Genomic DNA, 24,426 nt, shown 5'->3' on the forward strand with positions numbered 1-24,426 from the left:
CTATGGCTGTCTGAATTGGTTCTCAATCAGAGGCAGGTGATTATCGTTGTCTCTGATTGGGAGCCATATTTAGTCAGCCATATTCTTTGAGTGTTTCGTGGGTGATTGTTCCTGTCTCTGTGTTCTCACCAGATAGGGCTGTTTCGGTTTTCGTTACGTTCTTTGTTTTGTAGTGTTTGCATCGATTTGTGTTTTACGTTTGTTTATTAAACATGGATCGCAATCTACACGCCGCATTTTGGTCCGACTCTCCTTCACATACAGAAAACCGTGACAGCAAGGCACAAACTATTAATACAATGATCGTCTCAGTGTCTAATCGTAAAAAACATGTTTACAAACACAAACATAATCGAGTATAAAATGATTATTTCATAGATAATACAAGGAACACCTGAACAAGTAAAACCTTGTCTACACTTTACAATAACCTGTAACATACACCGTACATAATGTTCTGTATTACATACATCAACAATCACAGCAGGTACATATGTACAGGGAAAACAAGCCATTAAACATCATTTGTATGTCTGGATAATCATCACCATTATAACTATGTAATATCATTCCAATAGCATTATTCAATCTAGTAAAGATGCAGGACATAAAGGTTTGAATAGAACATGTTTCTTACAGGGCACAGCTGAGCTGAAAGATCAGCAGTGACAAAAATACTTTCTTTGGCTCAGCTAATATTGCAAACGCTCCTTCAGAAACTAATAACCATTTTACAAGGAAGAACATTTTTTTTTGAAGCCATGCAAAATATTGCACAACGTAGCTGCTTTGGTTTGGAATATCTACACAAAGTACAGCAGTAAAAGAGTAAACCTAAAATATAAATAATATACTTTAAGAAGTCAATGAACGGAAAGAAGGCCATTGAAGGCCGAAACGTTAATCTTTTTAACTTGTTTAAATAAAACAATACATTTTTAATGGTGAGCGAGCATTGCATCTTTTCCTTTTCAAAGAAGTCAATGTACAACAGGTAACACTAGCTGGGGTTGAGTATTGTGATCTGGGCCACAAAAGATGCACATAACAAAAGCATAATGCTGTCGTACCACGGTATTCCTGAATTGTAACTTTAACTGATCCTGTCACTGTCTCTGTGCCTCCTTTAAACAGTAAACGAACCATCAACAATAACGAATGTTTGAATCAGGATTGGTAGCTTGCCAAACTATGAATATTTGCTCTTCTCCATGACACAGACAGTGCATTCAGTGGGATACTCAGAACAGCTAAAGTAACTCTATAGATTGTATAGAATTAATCTCATAGCCACAGGAATATCACAAAACAGGAGGTCCCCTGTACATGACAACAGTATGCATTATCTTTTGTGTCTGGTTAATGATGTTTAAGTTCATAATGCCTAGTGGTGCCCTCCTGCCCCCTCCCTTGTGCTGCTACATGATAGGGGGCAGACACTGGGACAACTCCTAATCTCTGTCAGTGCCCACGTTTAGTTGAGGCTTGATGATGATATGCACGGACCTCTCCCCACTCGCCTCCTGATTGGTGTCCCTGTTGACCTTGGCCACGCCCTCACACAACTCCACCTCTGCAGACGCTCCAATGGGATGCAGTCGCTCAGTGGTCACCATCTTGCCCCCTGCCTTGGCGGAGAGGTCTCTTTTCAGCTTGTCGTTGCTATCGGACCCAATCTTCTCAGCTGCAAAGTACAGAATGATGTGGTTTAATCCATAAATTGTTTTGACACACTGTGAAGATTTATTTTGAGAGATAAAAGAGAGTGAGAGGCCTGGTCTTACCTGTCCTGTTAGTAATTACTTTGCGGTAAGTAGCCTCGTAGTTATTTTCTGTGCTTTCCCTGGGCTTCCAAATCATGGGTCGTGTTTTGGGCCGGGGCTTGTTGAGACGAGCCTCCTGGATCCACTCATGTTGCATCGCTTCGTCTGGTGTCATACGCTTGGTTGGATCCCACCTAGATAGCACAGGAATATACCCTAAGTGTGCATGGAGAAGATGAAGCAAGCTAATAATAATACGTTTCTGGGGGCGACTATATTTGCCCTGCTACACACAAGTGTGTAATGGAAATGTGTTTCTTCATATCCCAACTCCTCCCGAGACACCCGCAGGGAGTGGGGTCACTACCAGAAATCTCATGACAAAAGTTCTCATGACCCTGAAACCACAGAGTAATAATCCTGTGCTGAATTCTAGATTTCTAGTGTGTCAGTGTTGAAGTACGCGAGGCAGTGTTGAAGGAAGTCCAGGAACAGAGGATCGTCGGTCTTCAAAACACTGGCCAGGTCTTTGGAGTTGGGTCGCCTCTTCCGCCCTTTGCTGTTTGTGATGTTTCTGGGGTTTCCTTTGGAGTCTGCAACAAGTCATCAAACACACTAGTTAGAGACTTACCAAACCTCATGGTTCAAACACAACCCAGAGATTCATCTGATTAATTTTGGACCTAATACTTTAAGATGTTTCGTTGCTCCTAATTGTATACATATTTTTATTTATTTAACTATGCAACTCAGTTAAGACCAAAATCTTATTTACAATGACGGCCTACCAAAAGGCCTCCTGCAGGGCCTGGGAGTAAAAATAAATATAAAATCACGACAAACACACATGACAAGAAAGACACCACAGCACTTGTCACGGTTTTCTGTATGAGAAGGAGAGTCGGACCAAAATGCGGCGTGTGGATTGCGATCCATGTTTAATAAACAAACGTAAAACACGAATCGATACAAACACTACAAAACAGAACGTAATGAACGTAACGAAAACCGAAACAGCACTATCTGGTGAAAACACATAGACAGGAACAATCACCCACAAACACACAGTGAAACCCAGGCTACCTAAATATGGTTCCCAATCAGAGACAATGACTAACACCTGCCTCTGATTGAGAAGCATATCAGGCCAGACATAGAAATAGACAAACTAGACAATGAAACATAGAATGCCCACTCAGCTCACACCCTGACCCCCCCCCCGGACGCACAACCTAAACCTATAGGGGAGGGTGTGGGTGGGCATCTCTCCGCGGTGGCGACTCTGGCACTGGACGTGGACCCCACTCCATAATAGTCTTAGTCCACCTCCTTAGCGTCCCTAGATAGGTTACCCTCCTTAATGACAGCTCGGGACAGAGGGGCAGCTCGGGACAGAGGGGCAGCTCGGGACAGAGGGGCAGCTCGGGACAGAGGGGCAGCTCGGGACTGAGGGGTAGCTCGGGACTGAGGGGTAGCTCGGGACTGAGGGGTAGCTCGGGACTGAGAGGAAGCCCAGCACTGAGAGGAAGCCCAGCACTGAGAGGAAGCCCAGGCAGGTAGTTGGATCCAGCAGATCCTGGCTGGCTGGCGGTTCTGGCAGATCCTGGCTGACTAGCGGATATGGAAGAGTCTGGTTGACTGGCGGATCTGGAAGAGTCTGGTTGACTGGCGGATCTGGAAGAGTCTGGTTGACTGGCGGATCTGGAAGAGTCTGGTTGACTGGCGGATCTGGAAGAGTCTGGTTGACTGGCGGATCTGGAAGAGTCTGGTTGACTGGCGGATCTGGAAGAGTCTGGTTGACTGGCGGATCTGGAAGAGTCTGGTTGACTGGCGGATCTGGAAGAGTCTGGTTGACTGGCGGATCTGGAAGAGTCTGGTTGACTGGCGGATCTGGAAGAGTCTGGCAGATCTGAAAGAGTCTGGCTGACTGGCAGTTCTGGCTGCTCCATGCTGACTGGCTGCTCCATGCTGACTGGCTGCTCCATGCTGACTGGCTGCTCTGGCTGCTCTGGCTGCTCCATGCCGACTGGCTGCTCTGGCTGCTCCATGCCGACTGGCTGCTCCATGCTGACTGGCGGCTCTGGCTGCTCCATGCTGACTGTCGGCCCTGGCTGCTCCACGCTGACTGGCGGCCCTGGCTGCTCCACGCTGACTGGCGGCCCTGGCTGCTCCACGCTGACTGGCGGCCCTGGCTGCTCCACGCTGACTGGCGGCCCTGGATGCGCGGCCCTGGCTGCTCCATGCTGACTGCCGGCCCTGGCGGCTCCTTGCAGACTGGCGGCCCTGGCGGCTCCTTGCAGACTGGCGGCCCTGGCGGCTCCTTGCAGACTGGCGGCCCTGGCGGCTCCTTGCAGACTGGCGGCCCTGGCGGCTCCTTGCAGACTGGCGGCCCTGGCGGCTCCTTGCAGACTGGCGGCCCTGGCGGCTCCTTGCAGACTGGCGGCCCTGGCGGCTCCTTGCAGACTGGCGGCCCTGGCGGCTCCTTGCAGACTGGCGGCCCTGGCGGCTCCTTGCAGACTGGCGGCCCTGGCGGCTCCTTGCAGACTGGCGGCCCTGGCGGCTCCTTGCAGACTGGCGGCCCTGGCGGCTCCTTGCAGACTGGCGGCCCTGGCGGCTCCTTGCAGACTGGCGGCCCTGGCGGCTCCTTGCAGACTGGCGGCCCTGGCGGCTCCTTGCAGACTGGCGGCTCTGGCGGCTCCTTGCAGACTGGCGGCTCTGGCGGCTCCTTGCAGACTGGCGGCTCTGGCGGCTCCTTGCAGACTGGCGGCTCTGGCGGCTCCTTGCAGACTGGCAGCTCCTTGCAGACTGGCAGCTCCTTGCAGACTGGCAGCTCCTTGCAGACTGACTGGCAGCTCCTTGCAGACTGACTGGCAGCTCCTTGCAGACTGGCAGCTCCTTGCAGACTGGCAGCTCCTTGCAGACTGGCAGTTCTGAACAGGCGGGAGACTCCGGCAGCGCTGTAGAGGCGGAAGGCTCTGGCAGCGCTAAACAGGCGGGAGACTCCGGCAGCGCTGTAGAGGAGGAAGGCTCTGACAGAGCTAGATAGGCGGGAGACTCCGGCAGCGCTGGAGAGGAGGAAGGCTCTGACAGCGCTGGACAGGCAAGGCGCACTGTAGGCCTGATGCGTGGTGCTGGCACTGGTGGTACTGGGCCGAGAACACGCACAGGAAGCCTGGTGCGGGGAGCTGCTACCGGAGGGCTGGTGTGTGGAGGTGGCACAGGATGGACCGGACCGTGAAGGTGTACTGGAGAGCTTGAGAGCAGGGCTGGCACAGGACGTGCAAGGCTAGGGAGGTGCACAGGAGGCCTAGTGCGTGAGGCTGGCACAATCTTCACCAGCCGACTAACACGCACCTCAGGACAAGTATGGAGCGCTGACCCAGGTGCCATCAAATCCCCGACACGCTCCGTCGGGCGAATATCGTACCTAAAGCACCAACACAGCAACTCCCTCATAACTCTCTCCTCCAATTTCCCCATTAACTCCTTCACAGTCTCTGCTTCGCTCACCTCCAACACCGGCTCTGATTCTGGTCTCCTCCTTGGCTCCTCACGATAAACAGGGGGAGTTGGCTCTGGTCTGAACCCTGACTCTGCCACACTCTCCCTGAGCCCCCCCCCCCCCCCCCCAAGAAATGTTTGGGGCTGACTCTCGGGCCTCCGTCCGCGCCGCCGTGCTTGCGTCGCAAACTCCATTCTCCGATAACCTTCCGCGCACTGCTCCATCGAATCCCAGGCGGGCTCCGGCACTCTCTCTGGGTCGACCGCCCACCTGTCTATTTCTTCCCAAGTCCTTTCCTCCTTTCGCTGCTGTTGCCCGTTACCACGTCGCTTGGTCCTGTTGTGGTGGGTGATTCTGTCACGGTTTTCTGTATGAGAAGGAGAGTCGGACCAAAATGCGGTGTGTGGATCGCGATCCATGTTTAATAAACAAACGTAAAACACGAATCGATACAAACACTACAAAACAAAGAACATAACGAAAACCGAAACAGCCCTATCTGGTGAACAACACAGAGACAGGAACAATCACCCACAAACACACAGTGAAACCCAGGCTACCTAAATATGGTTCCCAATCAGAGACAATGACTAACACCTGCCTCTGATTGAGAACCATATCAGGCCAGACATAGAAATAGACAAACTAGACAATGAAACATAGAATGCCCACTCAGCTCACACCCTGACCAACCAAAACATAGAAATATACAAAGTAAACTATGGTCAGGGTGTGACAGCACTACACAAAGAGAGACCTAAGATAACAACATAACATAGCAACAACACATGACAACAACTTGGTAGCAACACAACATGGCAGCAGCACAACATGGTAGCAGCACAAAACATGATACAAACATTATTGGGCACAGACAACAGTACAGACAACAGACAACATTATGTATACAACAACCTTATATATATTTCCGAAGTAAAGAAACACATTCTTACTGTACAAATCATAGAAAGTTCTTACCGAAAAACAACCTTCTCCTGGATGCTGTCTGCACAAAATCCTTGGGAGGCATTCCAAGTACCTATGAAATAAAAGAACAGAATGTTCTTGAATGGTGATGGATAAATGGATTCCTAAAAACATTTAACATCAGATACTCCAATTGGCTAGCGCTGGGGTCTGAGACTGTATGTCTGCAGGTGATTGGTTGTGTACCTCCATGATGCACGCAATCTGCTCCACCTCGCTCTCCCCAGGAAATAGGGGGAAGCCGGTGTAGAGCTCAGCCATGATGCAGCCCAGACTCCACATGTCGATGGCCATGCTGTAGGGGTGGCCCAGGATAACCTCTGGGGAGCGATAGAAACGACTCTGGATGTAGGTGTAGACTACAAGGGCAGGCAAGGAGAAAGGGAGGGAGCGGAGTTCATGTTCAAATTCTGTTATTGTATATGACTGCTGTGGCTTTGGAGATTTTAACATAAGACTTTTAAATCGGGTATTTGATCAGGTGAGACACACCTCTCTGCTGCTCATAACAGCTGGACCCAAAGTCAACCACCTTTATATTTCCTTGTCCTTTCTGAGACAGAAGTATGTTCTCCTTTTGTGAAAAAAAGAGAAACAATGTCAATTTGACATTTTCCAAGTTACCAAACAAAGTGCAACCAACTTATTTCCTCTGCAGTGCACTGGTACTGTGCATTAGCATGTCTGACTTCTCAGCTGGGTATTCTTTGTGTTGTTACTGTTCCATGCAGAGCCATTACAATGTATGGGGATTTGTGGAACCTTACCAGTTTGAGGTCACAGTGAATGATCTTCTCCTTATACAGCATCTGTAGGCACTTGAGCAGGGAGCGGGTGAAATGACGGATCAGGGCCAGACTGAAGCCCTGGAAGTTGTTCTTCTTGATCAGCTCATACAGGTTGACTCTACACAGAAAGACAAGAATTTAGAGAACTGGTCAAATGATAGCATGTCTGTCACTATTCCCAGTCTTTCTTTGCGTTTTCTTTTTCCCACCACTGCATAGAGGGTTTGGCCTCAAATGTAATAGTTTATTAGTCCTCTAGAGGCCAGCACTATACTGCATTTTGATATCATGGTAAATCTAGCAAGACCATGCAGTTTAGTAATAAGATATTTAAAAAAGGAAGTGGACACCATTATGTTGCATGCTGAATCAGATTACTTAACAGTCTTGAATGTCTTAACATTAAGAAGAGAGTCTCTCAGAGTTATTCTTTGTATTTCTAGATACTTCTGGGATTTACACACTTCTCTGTCCAGTGTAACCGGAGCCTTCACATCCCGAGCAGCCAGAGAAAAGTGATAGAGCCCTAATCAAGGCGTTAACTAAGGGACTGGGTGACGGTAATGTTAGACAGGGTGGCAGTCCAAGACGTCTACTAAAGGTCAGCCAGCCTGGAATAGAATACTATTTTGTCTCAGAGGGAACCTAACGCTAGTTGAGGCAGATTGTTCTAGGCGGGATGCTCACTTTGCTCAAGTAGTGTAGCATTTTAAGTGACTAGTGACAAACGAGCTGTGTATGTAATAGGGGAGTTGTACCTTGTTGTACCTTGGGAGAGGTGCCTAACCTTGAATACCTTTGATTAACACATGAATTACTCAGGGTTCCATTTATCTTCTACTGGGACTATTTTGATTGTGTGTGTGTGTGTGTGTATGTTTGTGCGTGTGATTGTTTTACTCATCATTCCAGGTGTCTTATCATAGTGTTATACATACCACACACTACACTCACCCTAGCAGCTCGAAGGTGATGCAGAGATGGTTGCGGAAGTAGAAGTATTCTTTCATATGGATGACATTGTGGCACTTTTCCCTGTCTTTCCTCCTCACAGCATCCAGGATCTTCAGTTCCACTAGGGCCTGGTGGTGAAACCTACAGTCCAATGTAAGAGTTAGTTAGAGTTAGTCATGACTCCATTCTGGATTTAACCATTAAAAATCAGAAATGGAAAATCTCCTAGCAAATATTTTTCAATTCCAGTTTTAATTTACTTTGGTGTGAAAAATTATGACAGCTGCAAAGAAGGGAGAATCTCCTCTCCCAGGAGAAACAGGATCTTTGAGAGGGTTTAGTTCAAGACAAGGCCCAAGTGGCGAGACCAAGGCAGCCCTATGGCGGTAAGCACCCATTTTGTTTTCTGCATTATTGAAAAGCATTAAGCCCTGATGACATTTGTATCAATCAAAGTCAAAGAGGAGGAGGCGGACTTCCATTGACACACAGGGTGCATTGGATCACCTGAGAGAGGACTGGTAAAGCAATGCCGAGGTAACTCCTTTGGAACACTGACCTGACGACCTGTCAGTACTGACCTCACACAAGAAGGTCAGTTTCAGAGTCTTTGAGCGTTGGATGCGTATTCAAGAGCATGTAGCAAAATGTTTTGTTTGTACCTTTTCTTGTTGCGAATGACCTTGATGGCGACCAGCTCTTGGGTCTTGTGGTCCAGACATTTCAGAACCTGTCCAAATGATCCTTTCCCAATCACCTCCAGCACCTCGAAGCGGAAGCCAATGTGGTCGTGCAGAATCTGGATACAGAACAGAGAACATTCAATTGGAAATGTTTGTGTACTGTGTATGGTATGTTGGACAATACTTTTGAATACAAGAGCCTCACTGCATGTACTTAAATGGTAGTTCATGATACAATGACATCCTTCATTATGGTTTTCTATAATGACTACTATAATGACTAATGTTAAACACTACTTCATTTACATTGACATTTTAGTAATTTAGCAGATGCTCTTATCCAGAGCGACTTACAGTTAGTGCATTCATCTTAAGATATTTGTATTTATTTATTTAATTTAACCTTTATTTCACTAGGCAAGTCAGTTAAGAACAATTTCTTATTTACAATGACGGCCTACCAAAAGGCTAAATGCCTCCTGCGGGGACGGGGGCTGGGATTTCAAATAAAAATAAATTAAATAAAAATATAGGACAAAACACACATCACGACAAGAGAGACAACATAACACTACATAAAGAGAGACCTAAGTTAACAATATAGCATGGCAGCAACACATGACTACATAGCATGGTAGCAACACAACATGGCAGCAGCACAAAACAGGGTACAAACATTATTGAGCACAGACAACAGCACAAAGGGCAAGAAGGTAGAGACAACAATATATCACGCAGAGCAGCCACAACTGTCAGTAAGTGTCCATGATTAAGTCTTTGAATTAAGTGATTGCGATAAAACTGTCCAGTTTGAGTGTTTGTTGCAGCTCGTTCCAGTCGCTAGCTGCAGCGAATAGCAAGGTGATAGCTAGGTAGCAAGGTGAGACAGTATATCACAGTCGTAGCAAGTACATTTTTCCTCAATAAGGTAATTATCAGCAAAGTCAGTGCTAGTAGGAAAAGTTAGTTAGTTCAAAAGTTAGTTAAAATTAGGTCAAGTTAGTTAGTTAAAAAGTTAAAGTGAGTTAGTTAACAGTTAGGTAAAGTTAGTTAGTTAGTTAGTTAAAAGTTAGTTAAAGTTAAGAAAAGTAAGTTCAATTTAGGTAAAGTTAGTTTAAAGTTAGTTCATAATAATACTGCTCCTGTGTTATTTCATTTGGTTATTTAGCTGAGCATCTGTCATGACTTAACTAGTTTTGTGTGACCTAGAGGTTACCATGAATGGGGCATAGGGCCATGAGTCTAAACAATGTTCACAGTCAGTCTCCCTGTAACAGCACAGCCATACAGGATGGAATAAGACACTAACTGCCTGTGGATAGTCAGTTAGACTCACATGGCAGTTTGGCTAGCGTGCATGGGACTTAACATAATTTCACTGCAGATTATTGTGAAGTTGAGAGAAAGGTCAGTTGGATGGTCTGACTGGTCATATCACAGCAAACAAACAAACAAACAAACCTTCTTACACCTTACCCCAAGGAACCACAATAATAATTTCAATTAAAATCATTGACGTAACTGTACCTTGTTGTAGCTGCCGTGCTCGTCGTCGTAGCCGGCATTCTGAGGAATTCCGTGAGAGGCCTTGATCTTCTTAGTCTCCAGACCCAGGAACCAGATCTCTGAGTAGTCCATGATCTCCTGCTGCTCAAACTCTGTCAGACGCCCTTGGAAGTGCCTCAGTGCCTCTGTGGGAGACATGGGCAGCCTCTGTCCTTTATAAAGCTTTGCCTCTTCCAGCTTGTTGCTGAGACCCTTGGTGGTGATAGAGTCAGACAGGTTCTCCACTGAGGAGCCAAACCATGTGGAGAACTGGGAGGAGGGCTTTGGTCTCTCATCCTGCAAATCACAAAAGGGATCAAGAGGTCAGTTGATCTGTCGTTTCAACCCTTTGGCTCCATCACTAAGCGTAACCCTGATGAAACTTGCTCTCACTTCCTTTTACATTACTGGGAAATTGCATGTCAACTGAGCGGTTTCACCTGAAGATGTATAAACTACCAAGGACTTACTATCATGTACAATTTACATGTGCATTTACAATCGACAACTGGAGTCAAGTTAACTACTTTTGGAGGCCAACAGTATAGTGTGACACAGTGTGAAATGTAGCCTCACCTGGTGTGTCTGGTAGTTGTTCTGCACCCCCTTGTTGGCGATGTGGGGCAGGATGCTATCGGACTGCTGGTGGTGGAGTTTGGCATTGCTGACAACAACCTGTATAACCGTGGGCTCCAGCTGGGGCAAGGTCACTACGCCCGAGTTCAATTTCTTCAAGAGAGAGAGAAGGGTTCAAATAAATAAAGGGTTTTTAAAATATGCAGATGAAAACATTAAAAGTATAATAACATTTTGTATCGTCATAACTAGTCTCACTTGCCAGACCCATGGTGCTCTAACCCCAGTTGTGTCCGAGTTACAGCGACTGTTGGAAGAGACTATGTGATCACGTAGTGGGAGGTAGAGAATCCTACATCCGTTCTAATTGTGGTGGCTCAGGTAACCAGGACCCCCAGGGTTGAGGATGGAATTACTCAGCAGGGTGAGTGTGAGGCGGGAACAAAAGCCTGGAGACTGGGCCATGACAGTCTGTCATCGTAGCTGCTGCTGTGGGGGACCTAAACTGGAGCAGGCCTTTCTCTAGCTGCCATGCTGCTTGCTGTAAGAGCACGTTTACATATGTCACTGGCTGCCTTGCAGGCATAGCTAAACGAATGATGGGGAAAGGAGACCTCTTACCTAGGCTACGACAGGGATCATGACTTTATTGTAAAATTGTACATGCCAGTAAAATATTGAATGACTTCCTACATGGTAATGGCAATGTATCTGCCGATATAACTAACATGTAAATACATAGGTGTTATTATGGACAGTTATTGTAAAGTGGAACCAGTAGTTCTTTATCCCTTTACTTTGGTAACAGCAAGCACAGAAGCACAAATCACCAGCCCGGTCTATACATAGCAGTGATATTTAATCGCACGTGCACAGGCTGCTGCAGTAGCGTCCAACTTAGTTATGACGCATAGAGACACAGGCTAAATATAGTTTCAAGCACCTGCTACAACAAGCAAATGGTAAATACAGTATTATACCAGCACACAACTGGTATCAGGGCAGGCTGATTAGGTAATCAAAAGAGAACCATCATGTTCTCCCAGAAGCTTAGCTGGTGCGTAAAACTCGCAAATTCAGCCAAAGAAAGAGGTGGAATGGGTTTGCACTCCTAAAGATGTCACATAAAGCTTACTTTATAATTTTTTACTGCATCAAGGATAGTGTACACAGACGTTTCGAGTTTACAGCATTGTGTAGGTGCAATTTCCTTTAATTCAAAACAGCATTTGTAAAGAACAACAGATGACCAGCAGGCTCATTAGATATACACTTAGAAAAAAAGGTGCTATCTAGAACCTAAAAGAGTTTTTCGGGTGTCCCCTTTGAATAACCCGTTTTGGTTCCAGGTAGAACCCTTTTAAGTTCCATGTAAAATCCCTTCCAGAGAGTTCTACATGGAACCCAAAATAGCTCTACCTGGAACCAAAAAGGGTTATTCTATTGGGACAACCGAAGAACCCTTTTGGAACCCTTTTTCTAAGAGTGTAGGCTACTACACTGTTTTCTTAAACACATCGTGTTTTATTGACAGTGAGGACTGCTTTAAGTTCATCACTGTAAATGGAAGGCCAAAGTTATCCCCTTGAGTTGTCATTCACCAACAACATTAAACATTTACTCCAATAGCATGAGTTAGCTAGGGTAGTGACGTTTGGTGGAGTGAAGGGAGAGGGCACTGCACAGACAGAAAGATACAGGATTGAAAGAGAGTGGGTCTGTAGGGGCTCAAATGCTCTACAGGTCACCAGTGAGTAAAGGCTCACCTGTGAATAGGGTCGATTGGTTCCCTGTTGGGTCTGGAGCCTGTGTGAGTGTGGGAAAGCCTCTCCTCTAGAAGACTGTGGAGGAAAGGAATATGGGAGACTTCCCTTAACATTACATTTACACACAGAACTTCTCTACACCTGTATTAGTCAGTGTGTGGGCGTTGGATGCAGCATTGCCAAGGGAGTCTCCCCCAAATCAGATTCAGTTTTAGTTAAATAGATTCAATATGACTCATAACAAGTCATTGAGGTCTGAATCTGCATTATGAATCGCATATTTTTAATAACTGAAACTTGATGAACTTCAAAGTATCTCTGTGAATGAGGAGAATAAATAGCCTGATTGTTGCTGGTGGGTGTTTCAGGCCCAGCACAGCGGTGGGTCTCACAGATAGATACAGTAGTGAAGTAGGATTACTACCATGCAAGCAAAGATGATGCACACTCTCCAAAATTAGAGTATCTTATGCAATTAGCTACCACAGTAGCAATGGTCTCTTTATGATCGATTTTTCCACAAGAAGCATTCCTTTCCTGGAGCATAGGCTTGTTAACCCTCTGATGTTCTATGAAGAGTGTAAGGGTGTGGTAATGATGGTGTAAGGGTGTGGTAATGCTGGTAATGATGGTGAGAGTAGAGAGCTGTTTTAACCTGGCACCAGAGAGAGCCTTCACTTCCTTTCACAAAGCCAATTCAGTCTGATGCTAGGCTTCATGGGGTCATATCAGTCACTGAGATTATATTATCTCTTGTGCCAATGTGACAGAATAGCTAGTTTTACACATGCCTTAATCAGAGGGGAGTGTGTCAACTAACACAGTGTGTTGAATGAGAGACACCATATGGGTGGACTGAAACATCCAGCCCAGATGAGCACAGGCAAAACTCCAGAGAGCCAGAGAGGGTTAGACAACGGCTGGCTGGTTAGCAGAGCAGATTGAGAATGGACTTGACCTAAATAACACTATTGGATTAAAAGGTCAGAAGAATAAAACAGTGGAAAAATATACTGTTTCTCATGAGTTCACTAAATAAACATCCATATGCTTCATATTCTTTATGAAATGACCAATTGCCTCTTACTGACCCATATGTGTTCCTTGACGAGAATATGACCGTATTTTGATTCCCATACATACACAGGGCAATGTATAAAATGATTTGGCATGGGAAAACTTAGAGTAGTGGAACACCAGTTCCCACCTAGGATTGCCTTCACATTGGCTTGGTTTGGAATCGGAACAAGTCAGCAAACACTCATTCAAATATGAACACATGCAGGATTCACATGTAAAACAACCAATCCCCTGGGAGGATTGTGAGAGTGAAGGTTGTACTGCGATGTCGGCCACTGTGGTAGGGCACTAAACAGGTACTGTACTTACTGTAAGCAGATACAAAACCGCTCATCCATTTGAAATGGGCACTCAGCAGACGGGGATTCAAACCAGCGACCTTTCAATTACTGGCCCAAAGCTCTGAAGAGCTAGGCTACCTGCCACCAATTCTAAGCATGCAATACCTCTGTGTTCAAATGGCAATGATTTGTCTTATATAGGCCTACTGTAGTATTACAATAGTCCAGCATCTGATAACTGAAGTCACTTTTTTTCTGAGGTCACTTGTAGTGTTATGATATGTGTTACCCTGTATTTCTACTTGGGTTGTGGTCATGAGAGGGAGGTGTGCTGGGGGTGTGCTCATCCCCTGAGGGAGGTGTGCTGGGGGTGGGGTCATCCCCTGAAATGTTATCAAGGGTCTGGGTGGGTCAGTAGAGCAATGATGCACAGAGCAACAAAGAAGCTGCCACTAGTTGCAGTGCACATCTCACTGGATACTGGAAAGAGCTTTTGGATTGTTGACATCATGCAGGTCCTTGAAAGGGAACACATTATTCCTAATATGTATTTTCTGAGACTCGCACGACACCAGTTACAGAACAGCATGAGGAAAGTAAAGCTTCAGCTCCAATGGTAAGGAACGTATTGCAAATATTGAATTGGCAGCGAATGGAAACAACTGTCTAAGAGTTGATAGCGTCAACAACGGATGAAGTTTCAGTAGCTATACAGAAACGTACACATTTTTTGCTCATGAAAAGTAGAGCATCAATCCCACCCAGAAAAGCTGACTGAGAATTTCAAACTTGATTCAGAGAAAATACACTGACTGATTTATAGATGGCTGCTGATCAATGTGACAATGATATTGCAAATAATAAATGACAGAGATGTCAACAAGGCTAATGTTATTTGTAAAAAGTGGATGAAAGAGTTGCTGTTTTCCTGTCCTTGGTCATTTGGGATACTGTTTATAGTAAAGCTATAGAGCTTCTGTCAACACCATGAATCTAGCCATAAAGTAAGTGTAGACTAAAATAGTTATGGATCATGTCTATCTTGAATACCTTCTCAGATAACCCATAAGCAAACTACTAAATGGGTCATAATATTTAGCTCCTACTACTGTTTACTTATCATACTATTCTGTAATTGAAATCAGTTTGTTAACGTTCAGTGGAAAAGAAAAGTGAATCTTCATACAATTTCAACTGCAAAATTAATGTTATATCAGACTTCAGTGGCATAAAAAATACATAACTGTCTGATGTTCAAGCAAACGATAAAATAGAATACAATAAGAGAGAAAACATACATGTTGTAAAAAACTGCATTGTCAACATATGTAGCCTAAAGATTGAAATAAATAACGGATTGTGTGGATATAGATACTCAAAATGGATTATTGACCTCACCTTGTTATTCATTTCGGGAAACATACCGCTTTGAATGTAGCCTACGACTGTAAGTAACTACTGTAAATTCCAGGTAAATGCAAGTCGCGAGCACATCTTCAAAAGTCCAGGCGGCTTGTCACGTTCAGATTCTCTTTAACTTCAGCAGCCCAAGTCAAACCGAAGAGCGATTGTCTCTTGAATCAGCACAAACTGACCGGGTCCTGAAACTCAAACTGCAACAGTCATAATTTTAAACATAGAGTCAGTATTGCTGTCGTCAGGAGGAGATTAGAGAAAGAAGCAAGCTGTAAACTGTCTATTCATCTGACGCGTGAGTCTCTGGAGAGGCTGCCTATTTAGGTTTCTGCAGCTGACAGCTGGGTCTACCCGAAATATGTTTTTTTTCCCGGTTAGGCTGCATATCGTCACCTACATTGGACTAGCACTCCTAAAATTCAGTAGTGGCCGGTGAGTGTGCGCCATTGCGCGCACAGTAGCCAATAGTCTACCGCAGAGGCTGCATCCCTGTGGATATCCTACAGAGTCGACGTAGGCTACTGAGTTTCTCACATTGCAGTCTTGATGTTTTCAGAGATGCTGATGTCGCTCATATTTTCTCACCTCACAATTTACCATTCACAGACCATTTCACACATTGCTATAACATTTATTGGGTCAGACTATTGCAATAAAAACTCTGTATTGAGGCATAATCACAGTTGACCCGAGATGGGGCAGACACTCTTTTTGTAAACACTGTGAATCATACATTAACCCCTATAAAGCTTTCCCCTATTTCGACCCTCACACGGGTTAAAGATTTGATGAAATTGTAGGTTTGCACTGGCAGACACAAACAGTAAAGGCGTACTGAATTTCATCTCTCCCTGTCTGTCACGCACGCACACATGTACACAAAATAAACCAATTGACAATGCAAAGCCTGTTTCATAATAGGTTATACAGCTTGATAATATGTCAAAGGTTTTAGAACACCTACTCATTCAAGGATTTTTCTTATTTAAAAAAAAAAACTATTTTCTACTTTGTAGAATAATACTGAAGACATAAAAACTATGAAATAGCACATATGTAATCGTGTAGTAACCAAAAAGTGTTAAACAAATCAAAGTATATTTTATATTTGAAATTCTTCAAATAGCCACCCCTTGCCTTGATGACAGCTTTGCACATTCTTGGCATTCTCTCAACCAGCTTCACCTGGAATGCTTTTCCAACAGTATTGAAGGCCAGCATCCCAGAGTTGCCTCTTCACTGTGGATGTTGAGAGTGGTGTTTTGCAGGTACTATTTAATGAAGCTGCCAGTTGAGGACTTGTGAGGCGTCCGTTTCTCAAACTAGACACTAATGTACTTAGTTGTGCACCGGGGCTTCCCACTCTTTCTATTCTGGTTAGAGCCAGTTTGCGCTGTTCTGTGAAGGGAGTAGTACACAGCGTTGAATAAGATCTTCAGTTTCTTGGCAATTTCTTGCATGGAATAGCCTTAATTTCTCAGAACAAGAATAGACTGACGAGTTGTGGAAGAAAGCTGTGCTAACATAATTGCAAAAGGGTTTTCTAATGATCAATTAGCCTTTTAAAATTATACACTTGGATTAGCTAACACAACGTGCCTTTGGAACACAGGAGTGATGGTTTCTGATAATGGGCCTTTGTACGCCTAGATAGTAGAATAGTCATTTACAACAAGGCTAGGCGTCCTGTTAGCGGGATACCTGTCGACAACATCTGGTTGAAATTGGAGGGCGCGCAATTCAAGTACATAATCGTAATATTAAACATTTATGAACATACAAGTATCTTATATTGTTTAAAAGCTTAAAATCTTGTTAATCTACCTGCATTATCTGATTTACAATAGGCTTTACTGCGAAAGCATACCATGCAATTGTTTGAGGACTGTGCCCCACATCAACATATTTTTCAACCAGCACAGGCTTCATAAAATCACAAATAGCGATTAAATAAATCACTTACTTTTGAAAATCTTCCCCTGTTTTCAATCTCAAGGGTCCCTTGCTACAATATGAATGGTTGTTTTGTTAGATATATCCCAAAAAGTCTGTTTAGTTGGCGCCATCGATTTGAGTAATCCACTCATTCAACATGCAGAGAAAGGAATCCAAAAAGCTACCCCTAACTTTGTTCAAATAAGTCACACTACGTTTCTATTCAAACGTCTGGTATCCTAAAATGTAAATAAACTATAATATTTAATACGGAAAGAAGTATGTTCAATAGAAAAGTAAAATTACGCGCCAACAGACTGATATTGTACCGGGACTCTTTCTACAAAAACTTAAAATTCTTGCTTGTTTTTGAGGAAACAAGCCTGAAACGAAGAACAAAGACTGTTTACATCTAGTGTAAGCCATAGGAATTGCAATATGGGAGCTGGAATTACATAGAACCCATAGCTTTCCATTATAAGAGCCTGGGAGCTAAAAAAAAAAACCTTTCCGGTTGATTTTTTTGTTTGATGTTCGCCTGCCATATTAATTGTGTTATAGTCTCATACACCATTTTAATATTTCTACAAACTACAGTGTTCTCTATCCAATGCTACCAATTATATGCATATACTGGCTTCTGGGCCTGAGTAACAGGCAGTTTACTTTGGGCACGTCAGTCAGGCAGAAATATCCCTAACAACAATGTCTACACTGTATTTCTGATCAATTTTATGTTATTTTAATGGACAAAATGTTTACTTTTCTTTTAAAAAACAAGGACATTTCTGAGTGACCCCAAACTTTTGAATAGTAGTGTATATACTTATATATATATATATATATATATATATGATTGTAATGAACACAAGGGGAGACAGAGAGCTGGTTTCAAGCGCAGGGCGCAGCAGGTGTTTATTGCAAAGGACCACAGGAGAAGGCAGGTAGCTGGGTCCAGGGACAGACAGAAGGTCATACACAGGAGGTCCAAAAGGGCAACAGTACAGGCAGGGAAAAGGCTAGTAACATAGTCCGGGAGATCAGGCAATAGGTAGATAACAGGAAATCCAATAGGCTAATGTACAGGCAGGGAATAGGCAAAAGGCGTCATTAGTGAGGCAGGCAAAAACTATTATACACGGGAGGAGTAAATCACGGGGAAACCCAGGGCTCCGAAAACATGTGTCACCAAACAAACAATACCTCACAGTGATGGGGTGCAAAGAACTGAACTAAATATTGTGTGATAATGACATACAGGTGTGTGAACAGGTGATCAGAATTCAGGTGATTGGGATCTGGAGAGTGAGCTGTGTTCAGGGGATGTAGGTGTTTGAGAGTGTGTGCTGGAAAGTGGACTGAAAAGTGAGCTGCGTTCAGGGGATCTACGTGTTTGAGGGTGTGAGTTGGAAGCAGATGTTACAATGATAATCAGTATGAGTTGTCCTATGCTGGAAATGAACTGCAATGGAGGCTTATTATGTACCAGCACATAAATGCTTTTAGGTGCACAATAAAAGCACCCCATCTCTTATACTGACCCTGGAAACAGCATGTTTTATTGGCGTAATGGGAGACAACGTAACTCGGTGTCCTTCACACCCAAACTTTAATGATATAAGTGTAAGATGTTTTTCCATTGTGACATAGGGCCAAGACTGAGTCACTAATCACAGATGGAGTGAGGCAGGTCAAAACCAAATCCATCCCCTTACACAATGAGGAAAGCTGCAGATAAATATGATTGTAGATGTTATACAACACAAGGGCTCTCCAGAAATCAGACAGGGCTAAGAGGATGATCTGTCCCTGCTGGAGAGTGCTCTGACCTTCAGCACAATTGGGCTCAGTAATTTCGTAGGTCTACCTACTACTCAGTCCCCTGTACCCTTTGTCAGACCTGTTGGAACAGGGCAACTCTCAAGCTCCTCCTGATTTAAAACTTCCAGAACCACCATGCGCTGCATTAGCAGGCTTCATTTACACTGGAGAACATTTAATTGAGCCAAGGATGATCAATTCTGGTGTGGAGAGTGAGGGACTTAAAATAATGCAGATTGATATGGGGTTAATTTGGGATGTTGTAGTTGGTTGTTGCTTTTCCATTATCCTTTTTTACATGTACAGTACCAGTCAAATGTTTAGACAAACCTACTCATTCAAGGTTTTTCTTTATTTTATTTTTTACTGTTTTCTACTTTGTAGAATAATAGTGAAGACATCAAAACTATGAAATAACACATATGGAATCATGTAGTAACCAATAAAATGTCAAACAAATATTTAATATTTTAGATTGTTCAAAGTAGGCACCCTTTGCCTTGATGACAGCTTTGCACACTCTTGGCATTCTCTCTACCTGCTTCACGAGGAATGCTTTTCCAACAGTCTTGAAGGAGTTCCCACATATGCTGAGCACTTGTTGGCCGCTTTTCCTTCACTCTGCTGTCCAACTCATCCCAAACCATCTCAATTGGGTTGAGGTCGCGTGATTGTGGAAGCCAGGTCATCTGATCCAGCACTCCATCACTCTCCTTCTTGGTCAAATAGCCCTTAAACAGCCTGGAGATATATTTTGGGTCATAGCCCTGTTGAAAAACAAATGATAGTCCCACTAAGCCCAAACTAGATGGGATGGTGTATCGCTGCAGAATGCTGTGGTAGTGTGTGCCTTGAATTCTAAATAAATCACTGACAGTGTCACCAGCAAAGCACCCCCACATCATCACACCTCCTCCTCCATGCTTCACGGTGGGAACCACACATGCAGAGATCTTCCATTCACCTACTCTGCGTCTCACAAAGACACGGATGTTGGAACCAAAAATATCCAATTTGGATTCATCAGACCAAAGGACAGATTTCCACCGTTTTAATGTCCATTGCTCGTGTTTCTTGGCTCAAGCAAGCCTCTTCTTCTAATTGGGGTTCCTTAGTAGTGGTCTCTTTGCAGCAATTCGACCTGATTCACGCAGTCTCCTCTGAACAGTTGATGTTGAGATGTGTCTGTTACTTGAACTCTGTGAAGCATTTATTTGGGCTGCAATCTGAGGTGCAGTTAACTCTAATGAACTTATCCTCTGCAGCAGAGGTAAATCTGGGTCTTCCTTTCCTGTGGCGGTCCTCATGAGAGCCAGTTTCATCATAGCACTTGATGGTTTTTGCAACTGCACTTGAAAAAACGTTCAAAGTTCTTGACATTTTCCGCATCGACTGACCTTCATATCTTAAAGTAATGATGGACTGTCGTTTTGCTTATTTGAGTTGTACTTGGTCTTTTACCAAATAGGGCTATCTTCTGTATACCACCCCTACTTTGTCACAACACAACTGATTGGCTCAAACATATTAAGAAGGAAAGAAATTCCACAAATTAACAAGGCACACCTGTTAATTGAAATACATTCCAGGTGACTACTTCATGAAGCTGGTTGAGATAATGCCAAGAGTGTGCAAAGCTGTCAACAAGGCGAAGGGTGGCTACTTTGAAGAATTTGTTTAATACTTTTTGGTTACTACAGGATTCCATATATGTTATTTCATAGTTTTGGTGTCTTCATTATTATTCTACAATGTAGAAAATAGTAAAAAATAAAGAAAAACCCTTAAATGAGTAAGTGTGTCCAAACTTTTGACTGGTACTGTACATCTATTCAAACCCCAATGTATGGTTTCTCCCATCATACAGCAGTAGGAGTGACTTCCCCCTGAATAGGCCAGCATAATCCCAGAAATCTTGTCCTCCAGAGATATTATTACATTTATGACATTCTGTTCGCTCCAAGATGGCATAGCAGTTCAGACGTCTTTTGTCCTCGTCTTGTCGTGTCCCGTATATATATATATATATTTACAACTTTCTTCGCATACTTTTTTTTTTTTTTTTTTTTTTACCCCTTTTTCTCCCCAAATTTCGTGGTATCCAATTGTTGTAGTAGCTACTATCTTGTCTCATTGCTACAACTCCCGTACGGACTCGGGAGAGACGAAGGCTGAATGTCATGCGTCCTCCGATACACAACCCAACCAGCCGTACTGTTTCTTAACACAGCGCGCATCCAACCCGGAAGAAAGACGCACCAATGTGTCGGAGGCTACACCGTGCACCTGGCAACCTTGGCTAGCGCGCACTGCGCCCGGCCCGCCACAGGAGTCGCTGGTGCGCGATGAGACAAGGAGATCCCTACCGACCAATCCCTCCCTAACCCGGACGACGCTAGGCCAATTGTGCGTCGCCCCACGGACCTCCCGGTCGCGGCCGGTTACGACAGAGCCTGGGCGCGAACCCAGGCTCTGCTGCAGTACAGCGCCCTTAACCACTGCGCCACCCGGGAGGCCATCTCATCTATTTTCCATAAACTCATCTTCAAAACACTCTCCTGCAACCCGCCTCACCAATTTATATATTTTTTAAAAGAAAGTATTATTTACCTCAAATCTGTAATCCTCCATAGGAGCTAACCAGAAGCTAACCAGAAGCTAGCCAGAAGCTAGCCTGAAGCTAATCAGAAGTTAGTTAGCTTCTTTACTGGCTAATCGTTAGTATTCAGCTAACCACGGTTTGTGGTCATCAGCTATCCTTTAGCTTGAAAATCTATCGCCAGTTTTGTACGGCGCGGCTCGGACCGGAACATACCGGACCTATTTTTCTCTCCCTGTCCCCGGATTTCAACCGCTAACTCTGGACATTTATACCTGGATCTCGCAGCTAGCTAGCTGCTATCCGTGTGACTATCGGCTTTCGTCGATTCCGGAGCAAACATCAATTATTCCGGAGCTAGCCAGCTGAAGAGTTCCATCAGTCACTCCTGGGCTACAATCACCTATCCGGACCCGTTTTACTGCCAACACGGAGCCCCACCGGGCCTTCACAACTGGACTACCGACGTTATCTACCCGAGGGAGTTATCCGGCTGGCTCCTCCATCGCGACGTTACCTGAACGCCCATCTGCGGTCCGCTAACCGTTAGCTGTCTTTTCGGCTGCTATCTGAATAGACCTATCGGACAATTTATTTTTTAAATTTTATTAAATTTTTTCTTGGGCCTCTATAACTATATCTATTGTTTTTTTTTTGCGAATTGGATTCATCCCCTCTACCACACGGAACCCCACTAATCCTACCGACGGAAACGCACGAGGTGGCTAATAACAGACCTCCATCCTATGCTAGCTTGGTACCGATGGCCCGGCTAGCTGTCTAAATCGCCGTGACCCCAACCAACCTCACTATTCACTGGACCCTTTTGATCACTCGACTAAGCATGCCTCTCCTTAATGTCAATATGCCTTGTCCATTGCTGTTCTGGTTAGTGTTTATTGGCTTATTTCACTGTAGAGCTTCTAGTCCTGCTCACTATACCTTATCCAACCTATTAGTTCCACCACCCACACATGCGATGACATCTCCTGGTTTCATTGATGTTTCTAGAGACAATATCTCTCTCATCATCACTCAATACCTAGGTTTACCTCCACTGTATTCACATCCTACCATACCTTTGTCTGTACATTATATCTTGAAGCTATTTTATCGCCCCCAGAAACCTCCTTTTACTCTCTGTTCCAGACGACCAATTCTTATTGCTTTTAGCCGTACCCTTATCCTACTCCTCCTCTGTTCCTCTGGCGATGTAGAGGTGAATCCAGGCCTTGCAGTGCCTAGCTCCACTCCTATTCCCCAGGTGCTCTCTTTTGATGACTTCTGTAACCGTAATAGCCTTGGTTTCATGCATGTTAACATTAGAAGCCTCCTCCCTAAGTTTGTTTTATTCACTGCTTTAGCACACTCTGCCAACCCGGATGTTCTAGCTGTGTCTGAATCCTGGCTTAGGAAGACCACCAAAAATTCTGAAATGTTCATCCCAAACTACAACATTTTCAGACAAGATAGAACTGCCAAAGGGGGCGGTGTTGCAATCTAATGCAAAGATAGCCTGCAGAGTTCTGTCCTACTATCCAGGTCTGTACCCAAACAATTTGAACTTCTATTTTTAAAAATCCACCTCTCTAAAAACAAGTCTCTCACCGTTGCCGCCTGCTATAGACCACCCTCTGCCCCCAGCTGTGCTCTGGACACCATATGTGAACTGATTGCCCCCCATCTATCTTCAGAGCTCGTGCTGCTAGGCGACCTAAACTGGAACATGCTTAACACCCCAGCCATCCTACAATCTAAACTTGATGCCCTCAATCTCACACAAATTATCAATGAACCTACCAGGTACCTCACCAAAGCCTTAAACACGGGCACCCTCATAGATATCATCCTAACCAACTTGCCCTCTAAATACACCTCTGCTGTCTTCAACCAAGATCTCAGCGATCACTGCCTCATTGCCTGCATCCGTAATGGGTCAGTGGTCAAACGACCTCCACTCATCACTGTCAAACGCTCCCTGAAACACTTCAGCGAGCAGGCCTTTCTAATCGACCTGGCCGGGGTATCCTGGAAGGATATTGATCTCATCCCGTCAGTAGAGGATGCCTGGTTATATTTTTTTATGCATTCCTAACCATCTTAAATAAGCTTGCCCCATTCAAGAAATGTAGAACCAGGAACAGATATAGCCCTTAGTTCTCCCCAGACCTGACAGCCCTTAACCAACACAAAAACATCCTATGGCGTTCTGCATTAGCATCGAACAGCCCCCGTGATATGCAGCTGTTCAGGGAAGCTAGAAACCATTATACACAGGCAGTTAGAAAAGCCAAGGCTAGCTTTTTCAAGCAGAATTTTGCTTCCTGCAACACTAACTCAAAAAAATTCTGGGCACTGGAAAGTCCATGGAGAATAAGAACACCTCCCAGCTGCCCACTGCACTGAAGATAGGAAACACTGTCACCACTGATAAATCCACTATAATTGAGAATTTCAATATGCATTTTTCTACGGCTGGCCATGCTTTCCACCTGGCTACTCCTACCCCGGTCAACAGCACTCCACCCCCCACAGCAACTCGCCCAAGCCTTCCCCATTTCTCCTTCTCCCAAATCCAGTCAGCTGATGTTCTGAAAGAGCTGCAAAATCTGGACCCCTACAAATCAGTCGGGCTAGACAATCTGGACCCTTTCTTTCTAAAATTATCTGCCGAAATTGTTGCCACCCCTATTACTAGCCTGTTCAACCTCTCTTTCGTGTCGTCTGAGA

At 44.5% G+C, this 24,426-nt stretch overlaps 1 protein-coding gene across 1 annotated transcript; it reads right to left on the minus strand.

Moving 5' to 3' along the window:
• Positions 1–185: 185 nt before the first annotated feature.
• dyrk4 (dual-specificity tyrosine-(Y)-phosphorylation regulated kinase 4) lies at positions 186–17,605 on the minus strand. Its single transcript, XM_021574914.3, has 13 exons — positions 15,324–17,605; positions 12,565–12,639; positions 10,799–10,951; positions 10,205–10,519; positions 8,657–8,793; positions 7,995–8,135; positions 7,020–7,158; positions 6,745–6,826; positions 6,439–6,611; positions 6,244–6,304; positions 2,227–2,356; positions 1,785–1,957; positions 186–1,684 (listed from the first exon to the last, which is right to left on the minus strand). Exons 1-13 carry the CDS (start codon positions 15,345–15,347, stop codon positions 1,452–1,454), a joined length of 1,836 nt encoding a protein of 611 aa, XP_021430589.3. The 5' UTR covers positions 15,348–17,605; the 3' UTR covers positions 186–1,451.
• Positions 17,606–24,426: the final 6,821 nt, after the last annotated feature.

This window comes from Oncorhynchus mykiss, chromosome 2 (assembly GCF_057628025.1).
Source record: "Oncorhynchus mykiss isolate SJ-2025 chromosome 2, ASM5762802v1, whole genome shotgun sequence".
NCBI lineage: Eukaryota > Metazoa > Chordata > Actinopteri > Salmoniformes > Salmonidae > Oncorhynchus > Oncorhynchus mykiss.

What these genes read in the sequence shown, in the direction of transcription:
- dyrk4 (XM_021574914.3), bottom strand. Translation starts at nt 15,347, where the DNA reads ATGTTTCCCGAAATGAATAACAAG. An exon ending in CCAATCGACCCTATTCACAG is followed by an intron (nt 10,952 to 12,564) that starts GTGAGCCTTTAC and finishes TCTCTCTTGAAG; the next exon opens with AAATTGAACTCGGGCGTAGT. An exon ending in CAGGAGAAGGTTGTTTTTCG is followed by an intron (nt 2,357 to 6,243) that starts GTAAGAACTTTC and finishes GACTTGTTGCAG; the next exon opens with ACTCCAAAGGAAACCCCAGA.